Source organism: Falco biarmicus, chromosome 3 (assembly GCF_023638135.1).
Source record: "Falco biarmicus isolate bFalBia1 chromosome 3, bFalBia1.pri, whole genome shotgun sequence".
NCBI classification, from domain to species: Eukaryota; Metazoa; Chordata; class Aves; order Falconiformes; family Falconidae; genus Falco; species Falco biarmicus.
Window position 1 is genome coordinate 86,407,631 of NC_079290.1, and position 24,041 is coordinate 86,431,671.

The 24,041-nt window shown below is 41.3% G+C and overlaps 1 protein-coding gene across 7 annotated transcripts in view; it reads left to right on the plus strand.

Moving 5' to 3' along the window:
- The window catches only part of TSNARE1 (t-SNARE domain containing 1), a 507,873-nt gene that overhangs the window by 228,695 nt on the left and 255,137 nt on the right, over positions 1-24,041 (plus strand). For all 7 annotated transcript variants that reach the window (XM_056332139.1, XM_056332138.1, XM_056332137.1 and 4 more), the window contains 3 exons: positions 3,267-3,357; positions 5,583-5,657; positions 7,119-7,175. In XM_056332139.1, coding sequence (XP_056188114.1) covers positions 3,267-3,357; positions 5,583-5,657; positions 7,119-7,175 — 223 coding nt within the window. The remainder of the gene's footprint in view (positions 1-3,266; positions 3,358-5,582; positions 5,658-7,118; positions 7,176-24,041) is intronic.

Below are 24,041 nucleotides of genomic sequence, written 5' to 3' on the forward strand. Positions count from 1 at the left end.
GAGAAGCTTATTATTGCTCTTACATTAGCTATCAGATGAAAGTAAAGTAAGATATACCCTGTATTATAAATGGAAATGCCTTTCTCCTGCTGGAACTAGAAAACAAACCTCTTTGGGATTATTGTGAGTGGCAGCAGGCACGGTGAGGCAGAGAGAAGTCTTACCCTTCTTGGTCTTTGCTGTTGCATTTAGGGTCTGATTATTTTTTTGTTGCCTTGGTCATTCATCAAAGTGTCTCAAAGAAATGGTGCAAACAGTAGTTAAGCTCCTTCGTTCTGTCCCTGCGGAGAAGGGAAGCAGCCGTCATCGCATCTGCCACTTTACTGCGCTCATCTTAAAACTGGATAAATAAATTAGAGATATGATTGTTCAGAGAACAAACTGCAGGCAGCTGTGTGCTGGGGATTATGGATTCGGTGGACCGGTGGACCATACTTCTCTGGTAAAGAAAATAGCAGCCTTAGGAAACTCCTAGGCAGCAGTGTGGCAGCTCCTGTATTATTTAGTGCATTGTTTTTCCAATCTTTGTGCACACGGAAATGCACAGCAAGAGATGTGACTCTTCCTAAGAGATGCCCTTTTTGTTTTTACTCTTAGAGTGCTTATTTTCAGAGTAATGCTGTAGAAAAAAACAGTCTGCTGCATTATTTATATTTTAGTCACATGGTATCTCCACAGACTGAGTATTTAACTTACTATTAAAATAATGACTTTTTCAGAAGCACATTTTATTCATCAGAGGCACCCCTTTAATTAACTTCCACACTTTCATGGGGAGACAAATATTAATAATAATGATAATAACAACAACAGTAACAATAATGATGGTGACATATCTTGTTACCATTACGTATTAAAATAAAATGCTGCAGGGAGTGGAGTTTCAGTGCCTCTTTTTTAATGAAGGTCTTAATAGCATTTAATGTAAATTAAATATAATTACTGTCTGATTCCTAAGCCTATCTCTGAGGCTGAAGAATAAGATGTTAATTGTGCTGACAACATGGTGGGAAGTGCCAAGGTCAAGCAGGAGCATGTTGGTTAAAGTGCATTTTGAATGAAGAGGTGAAAGGCAGAACTTTTTATTTTTGTACTCCGCTCCCAGTTACTTTGCAGCAGTTCTGTGCAAAGCTTGTGCACAGTGTAGATTTATTACATAAGACTTCTAACAAAATTTACATTAGAATGTAAATGAAGGAGACTTTATTTAACTTTACAAATTGGGAAGGATCAGATGTGTGAGTCTAACAAGCCGTTTTATTTTGGAGATGGGTAATTGCTGGTATGTAAATTCCTGACTGTTTCTGTGGGCAGATAATTTAATGAGGTCTGCAAAATATCTGGACATCAACCCCAGCATCTTGCATTGCATTAAGAGGAATTACTTGTTGAAGCCTCAGTTCTGAAACTGCTGCTTAGGGCATTCATGCACTTGGTGGCAAGATTTTCTTGATTAAAAGATGGGAAATCAGGTTCACTGTGTACTCCTCAAGGTAGGCAATGCGAAAAGATTCAACTCCCAGCTCCCTGTCTTGTGATGACAGTGTGGTATACGTGTCTGTGGTAGATATGACCTCTTCCATCTCAGATTTAAAGCGATATATTTAGTCAGCCGGTACAGTGGGTCCTCGGTTCATAAATAAATAAAATGCTTTTTGATGAATGAATATAGAAATGGTATCTTAATTTAACTGAGGAGACCTGAGAATAGCTACTGAATCCAGTCTTGTCTTCTATGAGATTATTTCTCTTTCCTGTGTGGTGCCAAAGGAGTCCATGCCTTCTGTGTGCTTGTTCAACCCTTAACACACATCTGAATTACTGTTCTGCAGCCAAGAGATGGTATCTTCAAGATACACTAAGTTATCGCTTGTATACCTGGTAGGTACAATGCATAAAATTAAGTGCACTTTTATCCTAGACAGCTTTTCCACCTGAGCTGTGTGCACAGAGGTGTAACCTAAGTGGAAGAAATCTTTGCTGTGGGGGTGAATATCGCAGTTCATGGTGCTTATACCCATCTTCCCTGACTAGGTGGAAATGACAGTTGTTGTATTGCTTGTTGAGTGTACTCAACATAGTGTAAGGTTACAGTTGGTAAAGACTGGTTGGGGGGGTGCCCTTGTTCCTCAAAAGAGGTACTGAAAAGGTTGACATAAGTCTTGAAAGAGCTGGTCTTCATCAGTACTGACAGAGAAGCAGGAAGGAGCTGAACAGCCAGGTCGGTCCATGGGTCTTCAGAACAGAGGGGCTGTAAATAAACATTTTAACATTTATTAATCAAGGAACTTCCATTCACTCCAAGTTCTACCCACTCTGAAAAAAAAAACCCAGTACTGGCAAATGAATCTTTTCAATACAACTGTAGCTCAAATGTGTCTTCCAAGGGGGAAAAAAGATCATTTTCTCCTGGTCTTCCTCGTGTCTTTCTGGAGTTTTTGACAGAAGCATTATGGAAAACCACCCCTTTATGACTAAAACCTTGTGAAGAACTCCCTGGGGAAGCTTAGGGTGCAGAAAATTCCCTGTTGGCCTGATAAAGCTGGAGAACTGCTGGGTTGAGCCAATGAATAGCTTTGGGCAGCATTTATGTCTCTTCCCTTTGCTTTGTGTGGTCCCGAAGAGCAAAGCCAGCAACCTGTGCTTGCAAGAAACAATGGTACTGGAACGTAGGGTGTAACGGAGAAGGACAGCCGTGACTGGAGAGGGGACTGGTGTGGCTCCCTGCTGGCTTGTTTCAGTGCTCATAAAGCAGCACTGCACCTTCGTGTTCATGGTGCCTTCCTCAGGTATTATGTCATTAGCAGGTAGACCGTTTCGGTAAGTAGATTTGTCCCACTCAGTTTCTGTCTCTTCAGATTTCTCTTCTGAGTCCAAAGTTTTCCGGGACAAGCCATCAGATATTTCCCCAGTCCCGTCTCTTTTTGCTAGGGAACTCTTCTTTTGACTATTTTACTTGCAATACCAACCATGTGTGATGGTCTCTCCTGTTTTCATCTTATCACCTCCCCCTGACTACGCAGGCACCCAGCCATTGTCTTTGTGCTGATCGCAGGGAGAATGTTTGGGGCAGCTCCTTGCTAATATTTCCTACAGCCTTCTGGCTGCCCTTGCTGGTCAAGACCCTGGACTCACATAATCCTACTGTGGCTCCATGTGCTGTGTGTTGTGTTGTCTCAGTTGCTCCGCAGCTTGATAAATTTCTGTGAGTGTCTCATTATGAATTAATTTCAGTTACAATTCCCATCTTCTCTTCTCTTCTGTAGTCACGCAACCCAGCAAGAGACTAATAAAACCATCACGACGAGCACCAAAGCCATCAAGCAGCTGTCTGAGGTTGTCAGAGGCTCATCCAGGGTATGTGTCATTCATGATGCTGTTGGGGAGGAGTGCTGGGTCTTATGGAGGAGGAAATAATGAAATAAAGAAGCGGCAGTGGGTGCTTTAAAGCTGCTGAGCTCCGTGTCTTGTTATAACTTCCTTTCCTGTTACACAATAAGCAAAGCTTGCATTTATAAATGACCAGTGGGGAAAACAGCTGCAGAAACCAGTTCTTCTTCCAAAACTGGATCATGTGGAGTTGGAAATCAAGAGCTCAGCAACAAAGCCTCGACTAGCTCGCACCTGTTTCAGGGTCTCCCTCAGTTTGGGTGAAAGTACTAATTAGGAATAAATTTGCTGCTCTCTATTGGTAATAACTTATTCTTCTGCCTGGTCAATTAATGTAACAGATTTTATTTTTTTTTAACTCTTCTAACAGTGTGCAGTTGGAGTAATAAAACCTACAAATTTTGATATGAAGCCTGTAGCTCTTGTCCCTCATATAAAATAAGTAGTTCTGGTGGGTATTGGCTGCTGGTTGGTGTGTCCCTCTTGGGGATCTCGGTACAATTGCAAACTTTCCTCCCATAACATTTCTCACAGCATGAAAAGCTTTCCATTAATTTAGAGGTTTACAGTCAGTCCTTTCCAAACCATTATTCTGTGTATTGCTTTGCATACACACACGGAGAATTTTTTTTCTTTCTTTCTTATTTTCCAGCAGTATTGCAGTGCCAACAAGGTGCACTGTGGGAGTTTCTCTGGCTTCCCTGGAAGCTCCGAGTGCTGCTGGAGCTATTGGAGCCAGGATGTCCAACTGAGCAAATTGATAGTATTTCAGGGGCAGAGATACTGGTGTAAATCAGTGTGATACAAGGCAGGAGACTGTTGTAAAATAGCATGTGGCTATTTTAGGGCTTCCTTTCAAACATACCCCAAAGGACTTAAATAGAGAGGCCTATCTGGAATTCCAGGTTTTTGTAGGATGAGTGCTGACCCATTAGGTCAGCTTTTCAGGGTGGCAATCTTACCTTATTTTGCATACGTAACAAACATAAGGTTTATAGACCTTTGTATGTAGAATGGGAATAACGATACTTGCCCTGTTCTAAAAATCGTTTTAAATCTTTGGATGAAGAGCTGTAAGGCTGGGATACTCTGTGTATGAAAATATTACCATTAAAAATCAAAGATGTTTATCCCATTCTTTTTAAAACTTACTTTTGTATTCTTAAGTGGTTGCCTAAAGTAGCTGAAATTGCTGTAAAATGAATATTTCTGCTTAGTGTCTTAGCATAGATTGGGTTTTGCTTGATACTTGGTTTTTAAGCTGACACCCCACTTCCTTGCAGTTCGTTCTTCTCCATAAATCCCGGAGATGTGAGCTCCTGCACACCTGAAGTCTGAGATCAAAGGGGTAGAACAGCTCCCGGAGAATTTCCATTGCCTGACAGTGTTTGGGTTTGGTGACTCCATCTGAGAACGGTGATTTTGCAAAGTATCGAGTAATGACCTCAGGCTAGACTGGGGTCTTATTCTGAGAACACTCCAGACAGAAAGGTGGTGGTGTTTGAGTACATGTTTTGGAAAACTGGAGATTGGTTGGTTTCTGACAACCAGGTGCAAGGCCAGGTGGGAAGAATGTTGTAGTGGCTGATGGAACTGTCAGGTCTGGTAAATCACCCATTGCCATCAAATGAAGTGATGAACTTGGTCATGGTATAAAGGACTTTTTAGAGGAGGATCACCTGGGGTTCTCCAGCAGGTAATCCAAGGCTGGATTCTAGAAAGCAGAAGCAGTATACCATGCTACGACCATTCTGTTCTTTGGATAGCAGTAGGGTATTTATTTGTGTGTGTTGCTCAGTCTTTAAGAACTGGTATCGGAATGAAACCCCCTGCGTGGAGTAAGCAGGGCAGCAGAATGTCCCACAATATATCCCTGCTCCAGAAGGTGTCTGGCTCAGATAGCAGACCACACAGAAGTCATGACTGGAGTGCTATTTTTAATATCAAAAGTGGCCTTTTTTTAATTGCTTTGGCCTGAAAGATCAAAACATCTTGTGCTCCCTTCCCAAAATAAAACCTGATAGCCACCTGGCAGCTCCAGTGAAACTGAGTTTTTTTGAATATTCTTTGTGCCTACTTTGTTTATTTGGTGTCTCCCACCAGGGCTATTTCCTATGGTCCCAGACAGTCTACTATTCAATTTACCTCTACAGACCTGCTAACTAGGCTTCTTTTTATTTTTTCCAAAACAGCAAGAGCGACTTCAGCTGGACAGGCTGAAGAACCAGCTGTCAGATGCCATCCAGAGATACGGAGCTGTGCAGAAGGTGAGGGTCTCTCTTGCTTCCACTCTTCCCTTTGTGAGTTTGGGAATGTGTTAAGTGTGAGCGAGCATGGCTCCCAAGAGTGTGGAGCATCTCCACAGAGCTGCTTATGTGTAGGTTTTTTCTGTCCTTTCTTACTTTATCAGTCAAGCAGTGTATTGTTACATTGGAATATGCACACGCATGTGACTGCAGAACAATTCAGCAGCAATGGAAAAAGAGAAATAATTGTGCTTTTGCCAGCTGTGTGTCTGGTAGGACTTTCAGTGGTTCCCCTGACTTAGGCATGATGTTATTTTGGGGTGTCCCCACTTTCAGGGGAGAAGAAGTGATTGCACAGTGCCCCTGTTTCCAAACATGTCTTGTGGTTTCGACCTGTCACCACGATCAAGCTGTTTAATAACACAAACAAAACCTGAACTTCAGCTCCTTCATTTGCTTCTTGCTCTTCCACTTTACCCTGGGGAGGCTGTACCGATGAACAGATTACGCTGTAGTGATAATGATTTAAATTTCCCATCTTCAAACTGCCTCTCTCCCCTACCGTAACAAGTATGAACACATATCCTGATTAATGGAAATAAAACCTGGATGAACTCTGGTTCCTTACTTACACTATGTTAGTGAGTTTGACCCATGCCTGCAACACATGGGAGGAATATATTGTAATTATACAGGTGTAATGAAATTTGGCTGGCAACATGCACTTAATAATGTATCTCTATTAGAAACACTCTACCGATTGATTTTCTAACACTTGCTGCCTGTGGTCAAAAAATAAATAATCAAACAGACAAATAAATAAATAACAGTACATAAAATTGCACTTCAGCATCATGCATATTATGTAATAACCGTACATTATCTCTAATGCTATCTCGTATTTTTAATTATTTCTCTGTCCTCTTAAAAAAAACCCCACAAGTGTGGAGTCCTTAAATGAAATTATTTTAACCGGTATTTGAGAACTTGGAAGTAGTCAGGGTAAAGGGCTCCACCCCCATATACACTCACCTTTTCAATGCCTTTTTTTGTTTTACATTCATGAGTACAATCCATCTGAAATGTATGTGTAGGTTTGATTTGTTTTCTTAAAAAAATCATCAATTCAGAAGTGCCAAAATTAGCCACTGCAGTCTGTGAATGCCCAGTTGCGTCAGGAAACCAATCTGAGTGGTAAATTGCTACTTATCCACGTCCTAGCTGTCGTTTCTTAAATGCGTGTTTCAGTTTTGATAACCTTGTCATTTTGGAAGCTTTGAAGACTTTTTAATTCCTGCAAGACCAAACTTTCCAATACGGTTATAGTCCCTTTCTTTTTCTAAATAATAAGAGTTTTCTCTATGTCCTTTTCTTTGCAAAGGGGAAGAAATAGCTTCATATGATTCCTTCCGTAAATACTTGGATTCTGTTTTCTCAGCCTTCTTTCCCTCTTTTTTTTTTTTTTTTTTTAATTTTTTACAGAAAATAGCAGACAAATCCAAAGCTTTGCTTCCTACTGGGCAGAGAAGTATCAAGCAGGTAAGTTCATGTGTGTCTGTGTTTGACAGTAAGGACATTGCTTAAAAAGGGCTCTTTTCTAACCCCACTAATGATGCTAAAGGGCATGGTGCTCCCCCACTATCTACATTGAAGCCAGTGAGGTGGTTTTGAAATAGAGATGTATGCCATCTTTGCTGGTGGAAGATACAGGACCCAGGGAAATGAGACATGTGTAAGACCTGTTTGATTATTCTCTGCTTTTCTGTTCTCATGAAGCTGGGTTTTTTTTGATGGGAGTCTTGTCTGCTCGGAAATATATCGAAGAGCAGTCCTGTATCCCCTTCCCTGGGAGCTGGGCTTGTAAGCTAAGTGAAATGACACTCCAAGTGCAATTTCTTAGAAGGAAGTGAGAGGAGATTTGATTAAACCTTTGTCATCCATTTTAAAAGGGATCATATTGTCTGCATTCTTTGGATACATTACACGGGGGTTAGCTATTCTATGCAAATAGAGCCTTTTTTTCCTTTTTACCCATAGTAGGAACTCTGTCAATGAATAAATACTGTGTGTAAACACAGTATATACATTATAGTCTTGTGCATATATTTAGTTTCATATGTACATGCATGTGTATGTATATTTAAAATATAATTAAATGTATGTGTGCCCGTGCACATATGTAACATGGTTAAGACTGTAAAGATGTATGTGTGTGTGTGTATACACATATGTGTGTAGTCTTTCACAAATAGTAATGCAAAACACTATATATGTAATATGTGTGTGTGTGTAACAAATCTCCACAGATTTCAATGGCAGGTTTGCTGCCAGGAGATCAGTTAGCTGTGGTACACATCCAGCAGAGATTAGCTTGGCCCTTCAAGTCCTACACATTAAAAAGCTTTTTCGATATTTGCAGCTGACATCATGCCACCACACCGTGGAACTCTATGTCTAATTTCAGTGATTATTTCTGGTATTCTTGATCTTCTTGTCTTTGTTTTTAAGGGGCAGTCAGTAGATTTTCTGCTTTTCTAATGAATCTTCATTCCTTACCTTGTTGTGCCACCTGATTTTCGATATCCTCCTTAATGTGTGTGTAAAAAATAGTTGTTCCTTGTAACGTTAATCCTTCTCTGTAAAAAGGGTGGAATGACACCACCAAAGGGCAAGTCAGTGGACCAACGTTTTAGCATTAGCTAGGTTTCAAGCAATCACAATTCTGCATCGGACCTTCCTGTCCCTTAGTTGGTGTCAGGTGGTAGTGCTAATGAAGCTAAAGCTGTGTGTGCCAAAAGGCTGGTGAATTCCTTTACCTTTATTGAGAGCTCCCACCACCACCTTTGGAGCCGTGGTGGACAGATGTTGCTTTTCAGCTATGCATTTCTAGAAGTGTTACAGCTTATTTTTGTCCACCAGCTCATGATCTGTGTTAAACGTGGGTATTGTGCATGGTCACAAATTGCTTATTCTTGAATGGTGGTCAGATCCTCCAGATCTCAAACATTTATTGGTTTTGATAGTTGAGCTCAGAGATAAGGGGGGTTATTTTGTGTGAATTAGCTATGATTTGTTTTCGTGCCGTCTGTATTACCTCACTTCTTATGCTTTTAACCAACTTAGTTAGACTGCTATTGATGGAGTGGATTTAAAAAGTGGGAACAACTCTGGTGTTGCCTGGACTCCAGCATGGTTGCATGGCCGTGACTTTTCCATATGATGTGGGACCCTTCCGGCCATTAACCACTGTGAATAGGATGAAGAGGACTAATTATTGCATAGCTGTTTTGCATCCCTACACCTAGAGTAAGCCTAGATGCAATCAGCTTTTGTAGAATATTGGCAATGGTTGATGACTCCAAAAATAACCTTCTCTGAACATCAGCAGAGTTTTAATAGGGGGGAAAAACAAAGGTGTTGGACAAAAATACTCAAATCTTGGAGATAAGTAATGCTGGGGTTAGAAGTAAGGGGAGGCTGGAGGAGGAACGAGTCAGAGACAAACCCCTTTACTTTCCAACAGGTAAGAATCCAACCATTAGGAGAGTGTAGCCCATAACGATTTGGTGTGGGTCAGGCAGCATCAGCACAAATTGTGTTAAACTGCCGCTGCAGATTGTTTATCCGTGTTCTCACTTGCATGTGAATGCTGATGGTTGACTTCAATGCATTATGAAAAAGAAGAAGGTTGTAGTATGTTCTTGGTGAGATGCTTCTGACTTCAGAAATAGGCTTGATCATGCCCAAAAGCACATATTTTTCATGCAGTGACGCTTGCGCTGGGGGACACATGAGATTTCATGCAAACTGCTTGAAAAGGATGAAAGTTAATTCACATCTGTTTCAACTTCCCTATACATTTGCAGCTTCACACATCTTCATTTCTTCCTCCTTGAAGTACAAGAGAAAAATTAATATAAAGCCTGCTGAAGGGAATGCAGTGGTGTGAATGTTTTTTACTTATTCTTTTTACTTATTTATTTCCAGCGGCAGATTGGTGAGGACATGCAGAATTATAGTTCCCACAGGAACTGTAAGCTGACCACTATGCACATATTAATGCATTAATGTTAACACCCAATACAGTAATGCAAAATACTACATATGTTTGGGGAACCTGATTTATGGGTCTTTTGAACTGCATAGTCAACTTCTTGACTTGCTGCAGATCCAGTCTTCATTCGAATACTGTTTGCCTGCAGGGGTTTGGCTTATTTTATTTATACTTTAATTGATTACAGCAAATTATAAGAGGTTTGACAAATGCTAGTTTTTTGTAAGCATGTCCTTATAGTTCTTTTCCATTGGTGAGTGGGAAAGGTAAGAGGTTTGGTAACACAAACTCCAATAACTTCCCTTTAGGGAGTAATTGATTCCCTAGACCCACATGAAAGGTAAGAATTGGAAAGTGAAGCTTTGGGGAAATTATTCTCCTGTCCGTTGCGGTTTGTTGTAAATACTCTTTAATTGAGTTTATTTGTTCGTAAAAGCAAAATAGAGGCATTGATCCAGAATTCCTTGAAGCCTGAAGTTATATAAATTCTTAATCAAATATGTGTTTGTAGAAATGTATTTGTGTGTAAACAAATCAATATAGTTCTATAGGTGTGTTACTGCATACATTAAAAGACACAGAATTTTACCATGCGAAATAATCATTGTTGAATGTGAGCTGTGGCAACTACTTAGAAAAACAAACAAACAAAAAAGCCCTTTTCCTTGAATCTCTGAAAGCAATTTTAAATATTCACCCGGTGGCCAAAATAAGACCTCAGAAGTCTCGTTAAGGGAGTGCACAGGGGAATCCTGGAAAGCAGCTTTCGTTTATGAGAACTGCCGCTGCAGCGTACTGCAGAGACAGCAATGTGTTAGGTGATATGGTCGCCCCTGGCTTCTGATCCTGTATGGGGCATGTGCCTCAAATCCCTCCTTCTTCCCCTGCACTGTTCCTCCTTCCAGACAGAGACTCCAGTGTCAGAGAGGGATTATTTCAGGTGTCCCCCACAGCAGTGGTGCAGAGCCTGGGACAGTGTGGTCAGTGGTAGGGGAGGTTGGACAGCTGGGTAGACCTGTCCTCTTGGGCCAAGCCCATCCCAAAGTACAACAGTTGGATATAATAAAATATGATAATGTTTTAATAGCACAGAATAGATTATCCATAATGTTAAAATAATAAACGATAGCCTGCAGAAGATCCACAAAATAACAATAATCCCTCTGAGCATGGAAGATGAAAAGAACCCTTCTTTTTAATTCTTCTTAATTATTCTGCATCTTCTGCTTCCCATAGAAAGAATACGTTATTGAGCCCATGATTGAGTAAGTTCAAGTAATACTAAACCCATCAGCAGACTAGGCTGGCAAGCTGAGGGCTCCTGGGGATCCATCCCTGGCAGTGCCTAGCAGGGACAGACTAGTTTCTACATCCTTAATGGCATCTGTGACGTGTCTTTGGGCCACCTCCATCTTACCTGTATCCTCACTGACCACACTTAGCCATCTATCTTCTTGTCCAGTGAGGAGGCAAGTGGGCTTTCTCACCATGTAGACACTGTGGGTGGTTCCCCAAAGGAAGTGGGAGACGCACAGCTCTGTTTTAGCTGAGGAATGAGTTTTAAACTAAAATGACACCAAAAATCTGAAAAAACTCTTTTTTTTTTTTTTTTTTTTTTTTTAAGAGGAAACTTTCCTGGCAATTTTTAGAAATTAAAATTACAGTAATTGTCATAGTGTAATGGCACCCCTCTTCATTTCCTGCTGCTCATGGGGAGAGGGAAGGATAATTACTGCTCTGGAACATGACAGTTGCCAAAAGAGATGCCTTTGTTTCTTATTCTGTAAGCCTACTTGACCCATCTCTCAAAGGTCAGTAAATTATGTTTCTTAGGAGCACAAAGATGGGTAATAAACCTCTATTTGCATATACAAGCTTTTTTTTTCCTGACTGCATCAATTTATTCGTGCTTTAAATGGACTTCCTCCTCACAGGAAGCATAATTTCTCTCTTTCTTCCTGTGTTTATGAAGTTGTTCTTTTTATGTGATTAGAGTAAAATTCTCATTTTGGGGCAGCAGGATCCAATTCTTGTCTTTATGGGAGAATAATTTTTTGGCAATAATATCTGCATAAACTGCATATATGTATGTGTGTGTGTGTAATGACTCTAGTTATTTGGGCTTCTATTTTTACAGGGTCCTTATCATGGTAGATGCTGTATAAGCACAGCTATTAGATTGTGCCACCCTGAGGATCTTGCAGGCTAAGCAAACACCAACAGGCTGTTTTGAACGATAATTAACGATGAGGTTTAATGCAGTAGGTGCTTTCTGTGTTGGAAGCCCAAAGCTCAGTTTGAAACTGGCTTTAACGTTTGGGAGAGGTTGTAGTGTGTATTTTTCTGAAATGCAAAATTGACTTTCTCACAATCAAAATACAGCTTTTGCCCCGACAAATGGAGCTTTTTATTTATGCATTTATCTTATTGACTCTAACATCTTATCTGAGAACTCATCCCAGTTCCTAATGTTCCAGTCTGGCTGGTATATCTTAGGGAATCAAGCCTTAGCTTTGGCGATAATGTATCTTGCATGTGTGGTAGTAATTGCTATGTCTTTTCAAGGTCATTTGGTATGCAACTACTTCTGTAAAAAGTGTTATTTCAATAATTTCAATTTTGGTTTTAATGACTGTGCATCCATTAAAAGCCATATTCTAATGAACCCACTCCTCTGTTCTTAAAGCTGTCAATATGGAGCATTTAAATCACACAGCTATTTTTTCTTGACTTTGTTTAAGTGTGGGCTTTTGTTTGTTTTGTGGGCTTTTCTAAAGCAGTCATTAAAGCAGTTTTCCGAAGACAATTTTCTTTTTTTTTAACTTTCTCCTTTTTTTTCCTCCTTTTTTTTTTTTTTTTAAATTTTATTCCCCACCCCCCACCCCGCTTATTTGTCGATAGGGAAATAGATTCTGATACAAGGATTTAATAAGTGGATGGAAATAGATAAATAGATTCGTATCTAGTGTTCTTTCTGTATCTTTCCCTATATTCCCAAGGGAGGTAGAATCAGTTCTGAATGGCCCAAAGTACTGTCCTTGCACTGCTTCCAGTGGGTTGGAAGGGGGAGGTCTTTTCTGCTCAGCATGCCCACAATCCTGAAAAAAAATGCCAGTGGGATTTATAGGTACAGTACTTCACTAACTAACCATTAAATTCCCTTTCTGCTATGTCAGGGATGCAGTACTTTGCAGCTGTAAGAGTTAAGATGAAGAATATTCCATCCTTACGGGCAATAAAACTTGCACCACAGCCCTTGGGAAAATGCCTGTGCTGCTTGTGGCTGCGCGCAGGTTTTATGGGGCAATGGGAATGCTCAGGATTTCAGTGTTGCATGCAAAAACGTGTAAGAAAACCTTCGAGTCTTACTATATCTTTAAAGGAGGTAATTTGCAAAGGATAGGGGCATGAGCTTCCAATGGCTTGTAGTCATGTATTCTACAAAAGGAGAAAAATAAGAAAATACCAGATCTATCTAAAGAACAAATCTGTATAACCAGGGTTTGGGGGAACTTGCCATTTCCAAAATTGCCCAAACAACTTGAGTGTTATGGATTTTCCTTAGCAATCCCCTATCAAATGCCTGTCATGAGATAAGCCTGCCTTGCTTACCTGTGTCTGCTGATGTAGCTAGATAGAACAACTGCCTGTATCAGCACCCAAGGAAAGGATTTTGTGTTCATTAGCTGTGTTTTCTGGTTAGTTGAGGGGGTTTTGTTTGTTTCTTTCTTTGTGGGTTTTTATTTTTCTATTTTTTCTATTTTGTTTGAGTAAGAAAGAACTGGTTTTTTGTTGGTTTTGTTTCGCTGTTTTTTGTTGTTCTTTTTTGAATGTGGGCAGAAGATGAAAGCAAGGGAAGGGTTTCTTTTGTATGATGCCTCCTCCACAGCAGCTTGCTGGCTTCACATGCTGTGCTGATGCCACTCTCCTCTACCCCAGCTCTGAGTCACCCCCAGAGCCGTCTCACAAACCAGAGATGTTGTTTTGTCTGGATAGAGCCAGTTTCACCAGCCAGCTATGCAAGCACTTGTTTTTAGGCTCCCAAATCCTGGGGCCACTTTCTCATCCCACAACGGTGAGGACCCTGCTGGGAAGGCTGTGTGTGGGAAATGGTGATGCTGGGGTTGCAGGGGGGTGTTTGGGGTCTCGGGATGAAACGTTGGCATGAATGTGCCTTGTTCATAGGAGAGAGCGCTTTCACAGAGAGCAAATCTATATTGTGCCCGGAGGCTCGGATAGATAACGTAACATTGTTGGTACCCACGTTATTATTCTTCCATAGCCAGCAACAACTCTGCAAATATTTTTCCCCATTGCTTGTGGTAGCTGCCTGGGTAGCTGAAGGCTCATTTTTTCTCTCAGCAGCTAAATTTGACCGATACTGCAAATACACATGTCTTCATGCCAAATCAGGGTCATTCATGGAGGGGATCACTGTGCCTGTAAAGATGGGAAAAGCCTTTCTCACCTGTTGCATTAGCTCTGGCCATGATGTCAAGGGGTGCTGGCTCCTGAGTGCTCAGGAGTACTGCTTTTTGCACCATGAAAAAAGTGATGTGGGAAGCGCATCGCTGCATGGTCCTGGTCAGCACTGCTGACATGGATGTGTATAGGTATATCTGTATATATCTACATATCCACATATGTAGATATGGAAATATCTGTATATATCTACATAAATATAAATGTTAATATTCACATCAATATTAATAAACACAGTGACAGGTGTGGCCAGTTGGATGGATACTCACCTTGGTTAGAGAGCTTTGTCCTTGCATGAAGCTTTTCTGGGCAGTAAGGGTCACCTTTGGCAGCAGTGTCAGGGCTGTGCTGACAGCAATGTAAGAGGAGAGCAAATGCAGGACAAGATCCCAGAGCTGGTGAGATGTAGGCTGGGTCTGCAGGACACACGTGGCTGCGGTAACAGTAATATAATTATAAAAAAAATGAACCTCTTCATCAGTCTGCGAGCCTGAATTTTGTTCACTCTATGGACTTTTCTCCCTGATATATTCCTATATTTTTTTCCTGTGCCAGAACCTGATGATATAGTGAGTGGTTCTGCCCATTGCAAGCGGAAGTGGTTTCTGCTGGTATGACGGGGAAGCTCATACAACCTCATCCACCTCCCCTCTTTCAATCCCACCTTGGAGAAGTTGCGTTGCAAGAGTCTAAATTGACTTTTGCCCTGGCAAAGATCATGCAGTAACTAGAGAAACAAATGTAAAACCTTACTGAGTGTGTCACCTTGCTCCAAAGTGAATGCAGTGTTATTTAATACATTTAAACCCCCCTGTGGAGATGGATTATTGAAAGGAAGGAAATTGTATTCTTCTAAACCCACTTTGATGGCTGCATTTATCACATGATTAAATGTGAATGGCAATGGTATTTTCTCATGAAAAAAAAATAAATATTTGGAAACAGGTTAACCCTCGCCTCACCAGGGTGGAGACAAGAATAACACTTAATGACCTTTCTAAGGGCTCCATCTGATTTTTTTTCAGGGTCTCAATAACCATTGTTATATCCACCATTTAATTCCAAGATATTTAACCCCTTCCACTGCTGTGTAGAGGGCAGTGCTGTTACCTCCCCTGTACTGCACATCATCCATGAAATGCCGTGTGATGCTCCAGCTATTGCATATTCCAGCCCCCAAAATGACCTGGCACAGTAAGACTTGCTATCTCAGACTCATTAAGTTAATCACAATTATTCCTGATTTACTGCAAACGGAAGGACATACAGGACCAGGATTATAATTTGGATTCTTTACTCTGTTACTTAGTTCTACTGCCTAGCTGAAAACTGTAATCCAAGTTCTTGTTATTTTGCCAAATTAAACTTCCACTGATGTTTTGTTATGGAGTTTCATCTTCACTTTTAATGATAACCCAGGATGTTTAAATACCTTTGGAGATAAATCATAAATCTGAACATATATCAGAAAGGTAATTTATATATAGTCTCTTTATAAAGTACACCAGGATCTGTAAGACAAGGCATGTGCAGCAGATGATGTTTCAAATAGTTATTTTTTAGCTGATAGCAGTAGTCTATGTGATAAATAAAATATATGTGTTCACATAAATACAGACAGTGGTTCTTCCTTATAATTCTCACAGACTTCTCATTTTGAGAAGACAGCTATTGAGCAATAATCCCTAAAGTTTAAGAGATTTCTTCAGCTGTGTCCGACTGTCCCAAATCTGAAATGAAGTGGTGGTTCATAACATGTGCCATGGGCAAACCCTGATGAAAATTCCCAGGATATGCTCCCACAGATGGGAATGAAGTGGGAGTTGGAGTCATTGATCCTTATGGGTCCCCTCCAACTTGAGATATTCTGTGATTTCTGTGAAAGAAAAAACAGAGCCATGGATATTGCTCATCAGTGCTGCTGTCAGGAGCAGATCAACATTGTATGGCTGGTACCTGCTTAGCATCACCCATGTGCCTCTTCACACCTGTAAACTGGATGAATCCTGGGGGAAGTGATGCAGCGAAGCTATCACAGGTATTCTCCTCTTGTGGGTGTTCAAATGAGCAATTTATTTTAGCAGCAAGATGACAAGAATGCATCTTACTGTTTCCCCTGCAGTAAAACACAGTAGTGCTTTGCCGTGTCCCCTTCGTTAATCCTGGTTTAATGAAAGCTGTGCTACTGTGTGGTACACAGGGATGAGAATAAGGCAGTTGGTTGCTTCAGCGAGCCTTGCATCAAATGAATTTGGTGCAAGAGAACTTTTTTCCCTACTCCCTAAATCAGCTAAGGCCTATAACTCATCGCTTGTCTCGGTGCTCAACTTGCGTTCTCATCTCCACTCCAGATGCTGGAAGGGAGCTGGGTATGGTAGACCAAGGAAGCTTTTTTCATTTTGGGTCATTTCCCCCCATGGATCATTCAGATATGTTACACAAATGCAGTCTTGTCCATGGGGAAAGGAAAATAAACTATTACATTTTTTATTTATTTATTCATTTATTTACAGATGATGGGTCAGAGTCTTGTGAAAACAGACAGTTTTACTGCGGTCAGTGCAGCACTGACAAGGGGTTGGAGCGAAGGGAAGCTGAGCTTTGGCCTCAGTTTGTGCAAAACTCACACCACAGGCAGGAGGTCCCCAAGGTCTTCCTTGGCATAGACACCAAGGCATGGAGAAAGCTATAGAGACTATAATTCTGCATGGAAAAACTGACTGGACAAAAAAGGCTGATTTCCATGAACCCAGTTTTCCATGGGGCAAAGCTGAAGATCCTGCTTTTGATCTGTGCAAGTCCTGGGTATGTTGTGGGTTGTGGTTTTCATACTTCACTTGGGTAAAAGGAAAAGCTTCAGTATTTCATTTTCTTCCTTGACTCAGCCTATAAACTCCTGAATGAAATAAAACAATTGAGATGGTTCCTAAAACCTTTAACCATTACATTTGATACAACTGAATTTCTTGATCTGCAGAGTTCCTTGCTTTAAGGATCTTCCCTTCCCTTCCCTTCCCTTCCCTTCCCTTCCCTTCCCTTCCCTTCCCTTCCCTTCCCTTCCCTTCCCTTCCCTTCCCTTCCCTTCCCTTCCCTTCCCTTCCCTTCCCTTCCCTTCCCTTCCCTTCCCTTCCCTTCCCTTCCCTTCCCTTCCCTTCCCCTCCCTTCCCCTCCCCCTTTCTTTTTTTTTTCCTTCTTGTTTTCTTTTTCTATAAGGGGGTATGTAAACAAAAATAAGTAATTGAACCACCTTCTTGCAATCACAACTGATTTCTGATGAATGAGGAAGGTGTTTTCTCCCTTTCACTGCCCAGCAGTTTGTAACTGGGGAGATGATTTAGGGAAAGAAAGTGGAAATGTGGCTTTTGTGTGTAGCAGGATATACTGACCTCTTCTGGAAGCTGAAGACTGGGAATGTTGATGGCCCTATGTTGTGAGCTACTTCATGACCCCTATATTCAATCATGGTTAAAAGTACCAATGAAGAGCCAGGCACAGAAAAAAAAAAAAAAAAAAAAGCCTTTTTCAGCAGTTGCTGAGGATGGGGTGAGGGAAGCTGCGGATGCTGCACACTTTGGAGTGCCATCTGCTGCCATGGGACTCATTTAATTGGACACAGGAGCCTCGTTTCATAGCGCTCAGGCGAGAACAGCAGCCAGGAACCCTTGATGAGCCATTTGATATTTGTGGTCAATTAATATCATTGACTTGAGGATAAAATCTGTACAGAGTTGGGGTAGAATAAGATGGTTTATGCTTCTGTTGAAGACAGAGTCCCTGCTTACTAGAAGGTGGAAAAATGCAGGAGGTAACCACCTGCTAGATGTCCCTCTCTGTGCTAGGTAGAACATACATATTAAATAGAGTGGAAGTAAATATAATATTAATGCATTTGTGTCTATACGTATATAATTTCTCAGGTTCCTAAGGAGCAGAAATTTTAGTTTTATGTCACATCTGCTGGGCAGCACCAGGGAGTTTGCCAGTTTTTAGTCTCAACTACTTTGGTGCTCCTCTGTGGTGGAGTCCACAGGGCTGTGCAGGTTCTTCCTCTCCCCAGTTGACATCATTTTGTCACCGCAAAGGTGGGAGCAGGCATTGCCCATCAGTGCATCTTGCTTAGGCTCCAGCAGTGTGTGTATGACAAATGGGAGAGTGAGGCATGGTGACCTATGACAGGTGCAGCTTAGGGTAGTGCTAATCTGCTATCTGTCGGTTTAAAGGATTCAAAATCATTTAAATTAATGAGGAGTGCAGCTCATGTGTGTGACTACAGGTAGAGGTGATATCAAGTGGTGTTCACTTGTTTAACACCTGGCTGCCTTCCTGGGCAGAGCTACCAGGCAGTCCCAGGCTGGGAAAAAGTGAGGCATGAGGGAGGGTTTTATGGAAGAGTAGAGGGGGGAAAGGACTCTTTCTTTACAGAGAACCACATTTGTTGTTTAAAAATGCTGAGTTTGGAATCTTTTTCTTTTGGTTTTAAATGTTTTGTCCCTCATACCTCTCATTTTACAAAGGTGCATCCTTAATGTTTTTTTCTGTTCTGGTCCTACACCACCAGTCCTGCTTATTTTGAGATGCATTTTATTTTGAGCTTGATGATACCCAACCTTATAATTTTTTGTTTGTTTTCCTTCTAGCACTGCTTGTTGCTTCTAAGCCTACAGGCATTGTCCCCTTCTAGAGACATGAGTTCACATAAAGGCCCTTTAATCACCTTTTTGTCTGCTTGACTCTCCCCTTCTGCCCTCTTGCATCTCACAGCTTGCCAGTGGTGCTTCTCACCCTTCCCAGCTGTAAGAGGCTGGCAAACGTTACAGAATGTAAATTGGCCACCAAAAGGAAAGAGCAGGTTTAAAGAATTGTGCTATAGAAGTGTGTGGTGTGTTTTTGGAAATGCTTTATTAGGTTTCTTTGTTTAAAAACAGATGATTGTATATAAGACTCGATGTGAAGCTGGGGGAGATGAGTTAGGAATTCTCCAATACTGATTTTTAGCAAATGTCCCTGCAGATCTTAAACACTTTGAAAATTAAGATATTTCAACTTTATAGGGCTAAGAACCCTTCCCCATTTTACAGAAAAGGAAGAGGTAGGATGGAGATTATAGGTCATGCAGCGACTTATACTGAGCTCAGCTGACTTGCCTTTGTCACTGCTGTAAACACAAAGTCTTTCTTCCCAGAGTAACCCATGCCATGGGTTATCGGCTTTGTTAAGTCTTGAGGGGTTGGGGTTTTGGGATTGTTTGTTTTGTTTTGCATGATGCTCAGAAGAAAATGGAGATTGGTGGGTCTGGAGGTATGTACAAAAAGGAATAGATTGAGCAGCTGTCAAATGCAAGGACTTTTGACATGCAAGGAATCCACAGCATTCATGTCTTTCATGGATTTGTTTGTCCACTCCTTAACATTGGGGTATTAGTTATGGGATTGGAAGTAGACCTGACAAGTCAGATACCTTTGGGTAGCCCCTCAGTGAGTTTGAAAGCTCCTGTCTATGAGAGCAGAGAAACTGGGCCGTGGTGACTCCATGGTGCGGGGCTTTGAGGAACATAGCCTGTTGCTTTCAGTAGGCTTGTGTTGTCATTGGCCTTGCTTGCACTACAGGTAAGATGGAAGGGAGAATGAAAATATTTCAGTGAGATTCATCTCCTGTGACTTCTTCTTCATGAAAGTCACGTAGGCATTGCGGACCTTGACAGGAAGGCATTTTGCAAAAGGAGTGATGTACCGCATTGCTCTGTTCATTTCCCGGAGTTTCTACTGAAGAGCCAAGGAATGAGTGAGGTATTTCATATTTATCCAGTATCATTACATTTAACATCTCTGAGCTTTCTTTTTGATATCCTCTGTTAATTCCCAGCATCACAGCAGGAAACAAATCAATCTGCTTGTTCTCTGGTGCAAATATTTGGTGATAAGGTTACCAATAAGCTCTAAATTAGCTTTCATAATTCCCAAATATAAATTTATATATGAACTTCCTTACATACCATGGCAACTGGTTCCTCTTGGCAGGTTGCTCCACTGAGTATGATAAAGGTGACTTTGGCTTCATTTCAGGACAGGCGATGTGAGAAGACTGCTTGTCTGCAAGATCTTTTCTGTCAGGAAAATTCCTTGCACTATGATTCATGCATGCCATATGTGGGGGAATTAAATTCTGGGTGAGATGCATGAAGGAAACCCCACAGGAGAAAAAATGATTTGGCAGCTGATCCATAGAGCTTTTTCAGCCACTTCTAAAGAAAACTTGGTGATGCCAGTATCAGTTTCATTACACATCTGGGCTTGACTCATCTGCTACAGTAAAAGAAGAAAGAAGCCCAAAGAAATAATTAAAGTTCATTATTGCATGTATATGAAATAGCATTATTGAAGTATCTACCTCACATTTATTTATAACACTTCTTCCTGACAGAGCCTGACATGTTTCGCAAACACCATTGAATGATTATATAGTCTTTACCCCAAATCTGGGGATGTTGCTCTGCATTTCATCACTTACTCAGTCAAAATTTATGTTCCTGCACAACCTGTACATTTTCTGAGATCTCTTGGTGTAGGTACATTACGCATGAGACCTACCAAGCATATTTAGAATAAGTTGGGGTGGAAGGGCTCAGATTTCTTTCTGAAAAAGTCAACATTTTCTGAGGAGCGCCAGACTGACCACTGCCACTGCATGACAGGGTGAGACTGGTGGAGAAGAATACCACCGTAGTCACTACAATCCAATAGACATCTTTTGGTTAGCAGGATGGAGTTATCAATGATGAAGCTTATCCAGGGCAACTGAACTAGCATGACTCCTCCTGGAAAAAATCCTGGGACTCTGGATGGTGCCCACTGCTCAAAGCCTTTTGTAAAACTCAGCCAAATGTATTTTCCTACAAAATTAAAGGGCATAATGTCCTTGGGAGACTGGCCCAGGATATACCTCAAGAACTTGTCTCTTAGTTATGATCAGACTGGTTTTGTCCCCTTCTGTTTGCCAAATGAGACCCGAAAATAGATGAAAAAGGTATGGATTAGATATGTGGCTTTGGCATATTAGCACAGCTGTGTTTGAGCTAAGCAGCAGCAGCAGGGGTAAAAGCATGGGTGGTGGAAGCGAATAGAAAAACTCCAGCAGATAGGTAATGTAAACCCATCAGGGACTTTAAAATGCTGAGCCAGATCAATGCACCTTTAGTGGTGAAAAGTGTCACCTCCATCAGCAGGCAGTGTCAGTGGTTCATGGAGTGCTTTCTATGGAGAAAATCAACACGAAGCCTAATGATTATGCTAAAATATGCAGTAATATTATGGATTCAACCACCTTCTGTAATTTGCTGTGGGAAATACATGTCCAACATTAACCATGTCAACAATTTCTTCACGATCTGATTGCAGATGAGTAGAGTTTAGCATTATACCAGAAGGAATTTTTTCCAGGGCTTTTCTTTCACCCATTTTTTGTTCCCTATTACTAGAAGTCCCCTGTGGCAAGAAAGTTTCCTTTCCTGAAGGTGGGCAGGCTGTTGATTTATCTTCAGAAATTAGTGGCAAATACTTCTCCAGGAGAAGACAAAGATTTCTGTCTCTAAATGGGATCTGCTGCTCAAGCACTGTGGACTTGACTCCCCAGCAGTTTTCTTGTGTATGGCAACTAAGGAGCACCAACAGTAATGCATAGGCTTGCCTGATGGCTACACTGATTTTGGAAAAATTCCCTGCCTTCCTTCTCCCATACTTGCTTCTGAAATATGTTGGCACTGCTGAGGGTTTCATTCTCCGTGAGGAAGATCTGCTGACGGTCCTGTCTCAGACCCTGTCCCACCTGAGTGGGAGATCTGTGCATGTTGGAAGCATGCTAGGTCTGCCTTTGGCTTCCTTTCCATTCACTTCCCTAATTTATTTCTTCTTTGTCCCACTCTCCCCCTTTCCGAGCACCTTCTGTGTTCTTCATTCACTCTTGCTAGTCTCTGCTTTCTTTTTGGTTAGTTGTCCCTCTGTCACTGTCTCTTCTGCTCCCCTGTCCTTTGCTAATGCCATTCCCCTCTGTAGAAATTTTGGAATAGAATTGCAGGAGCAGAGCATCAAAGCCATTCCCTTGACACGTGTACCCCTTTTATAGCATGTGATACGATCAGTTGCATTTCTGCCCATAACCATCCTATTAATGTTTAAATTGGGCTTATTGACATAATGATACCTATTGTGAGGCTAACAATATCAATATGCTCAAGGAACAGCTAGGAAAACAAGATAAGAGTGTCTCGATGCCCGGGGGGTGTACACAGGGTGGAGAGTAATAGGGAACATTATGTATTTTGCTCATCAACAATTTTTCAATGAAAGACCATTTAAAAACTGCAGCAGTTTTCAGCATACTAAGTGTGTGGCACTGAAGTGAATTGGGATCAGCTTGTGTAGTGACTCCTTCCTGTGTTGCAGCAAACTCCTTCTGACTTAAGCTTAGTTTATGAAGCTTCTCTCCTCAGCGGACCCAATGGAGGCCCAAAGTCTTGTCTTCATATTTCACAATTCGGAGGGATGTGGAACAGGGTTGATCCAGGTTGGAGAGTTTGAATGACAAAACAGAGTCTGGTTTTGCCTTGTTTCTACACTCCTTTAGGAGAACAGCGTAACCTGTTTGGAAAGACAGTAGCAACCTTTGTAACCCAGAAGTATAGCTGAATGTCATGCTAAAAACTGACCAGCTGGAATGAAACAAACAGGTTCAGCAGGTGTTTTGAATAAGCCATTAAATATCATAAAGCTAAACAGAGGTGGTAGCTAACTTCTGAGGAGTCATCACGGGAAGATAAAGGATCAAAAGAAGACATCATTGGTATCCATGAGAACTTTGCCATAAGCTTCACTAGGATCCAAATTAAACCCTCAGCATCTAAATCCCAGGAATTAGAACTGTTTTCTTGCTGATATTCTTTTTCTTGGTCAGGGTCCCTCTCTGTTGTGACATGAAAGCTGAGCCTGGAGCTTGGGAGAGAGCAAGGTGGGATTTATGAGGAAGCCAGCTTTAACAGAGTGGCTTCCCCACCGCAGTGCATCCTTCTTGGTTCATACTGGGCTTCTCTTAATTGATTTAAATTGACCTTCAGGCTTCTTCCTGCCCCTTGTATTGTTCTGAGCACTAAATCCTGGAGAAGCAAAGACCTCTTGTCTGACCTGAGCACATTTCATGGATAATCTCAGTGTCTGTTCCGTACACCCTGTAACGTCTTCAAAAGACACAGCGTTGAGCATCTGTTTTCTCCTCTCTCCCCATCACTGCTTTGTTTCTAATGAAATATTTATTAAGAGAATGATATTTGCAGGCAGAGAAGGAGATAATTCATGCGAGCAATCAGCTCTGGGTTAACGGGAGAATGAAAAAGTCTTGGACCGTAGCAAAAACTCATAATCAAAGGGGTCCCCAGCTATCCATCAAACAATCAATTACTGTGTCCATTAGTCCCCTTTCACCACACATTAGAACAATTTACTAGACATGCTAATGTTTGGGTCATTGCTCCTTAAGGATGAGCAAATAGCAGAGGCATCTATCAAAGTTTTGATGCAGTGTGATCTCATGGAGTATGAATATATAGCTTAGATCACTTCGTATCCTCATGGTATTATTAAGTCTCTTAAGGTCTGTGAGCAAAATGCTGGTTGCCTCCAGATCTCACCAGCTGGAGGAAACTTGTCAAAAGAAATTCAGCATTTCACATGGTTTAGCCTTTTATGTGTGAGACAGAAGGTCATCCTGTGTGAAACAAATAAACAAACAACACATCAGTAAAAATGATGGGTTTGTAAATTCTTGGTTACACTGACCAGACAGTTGCAAACATGTTTTCTACTCTTAAATGTGCCATTTTG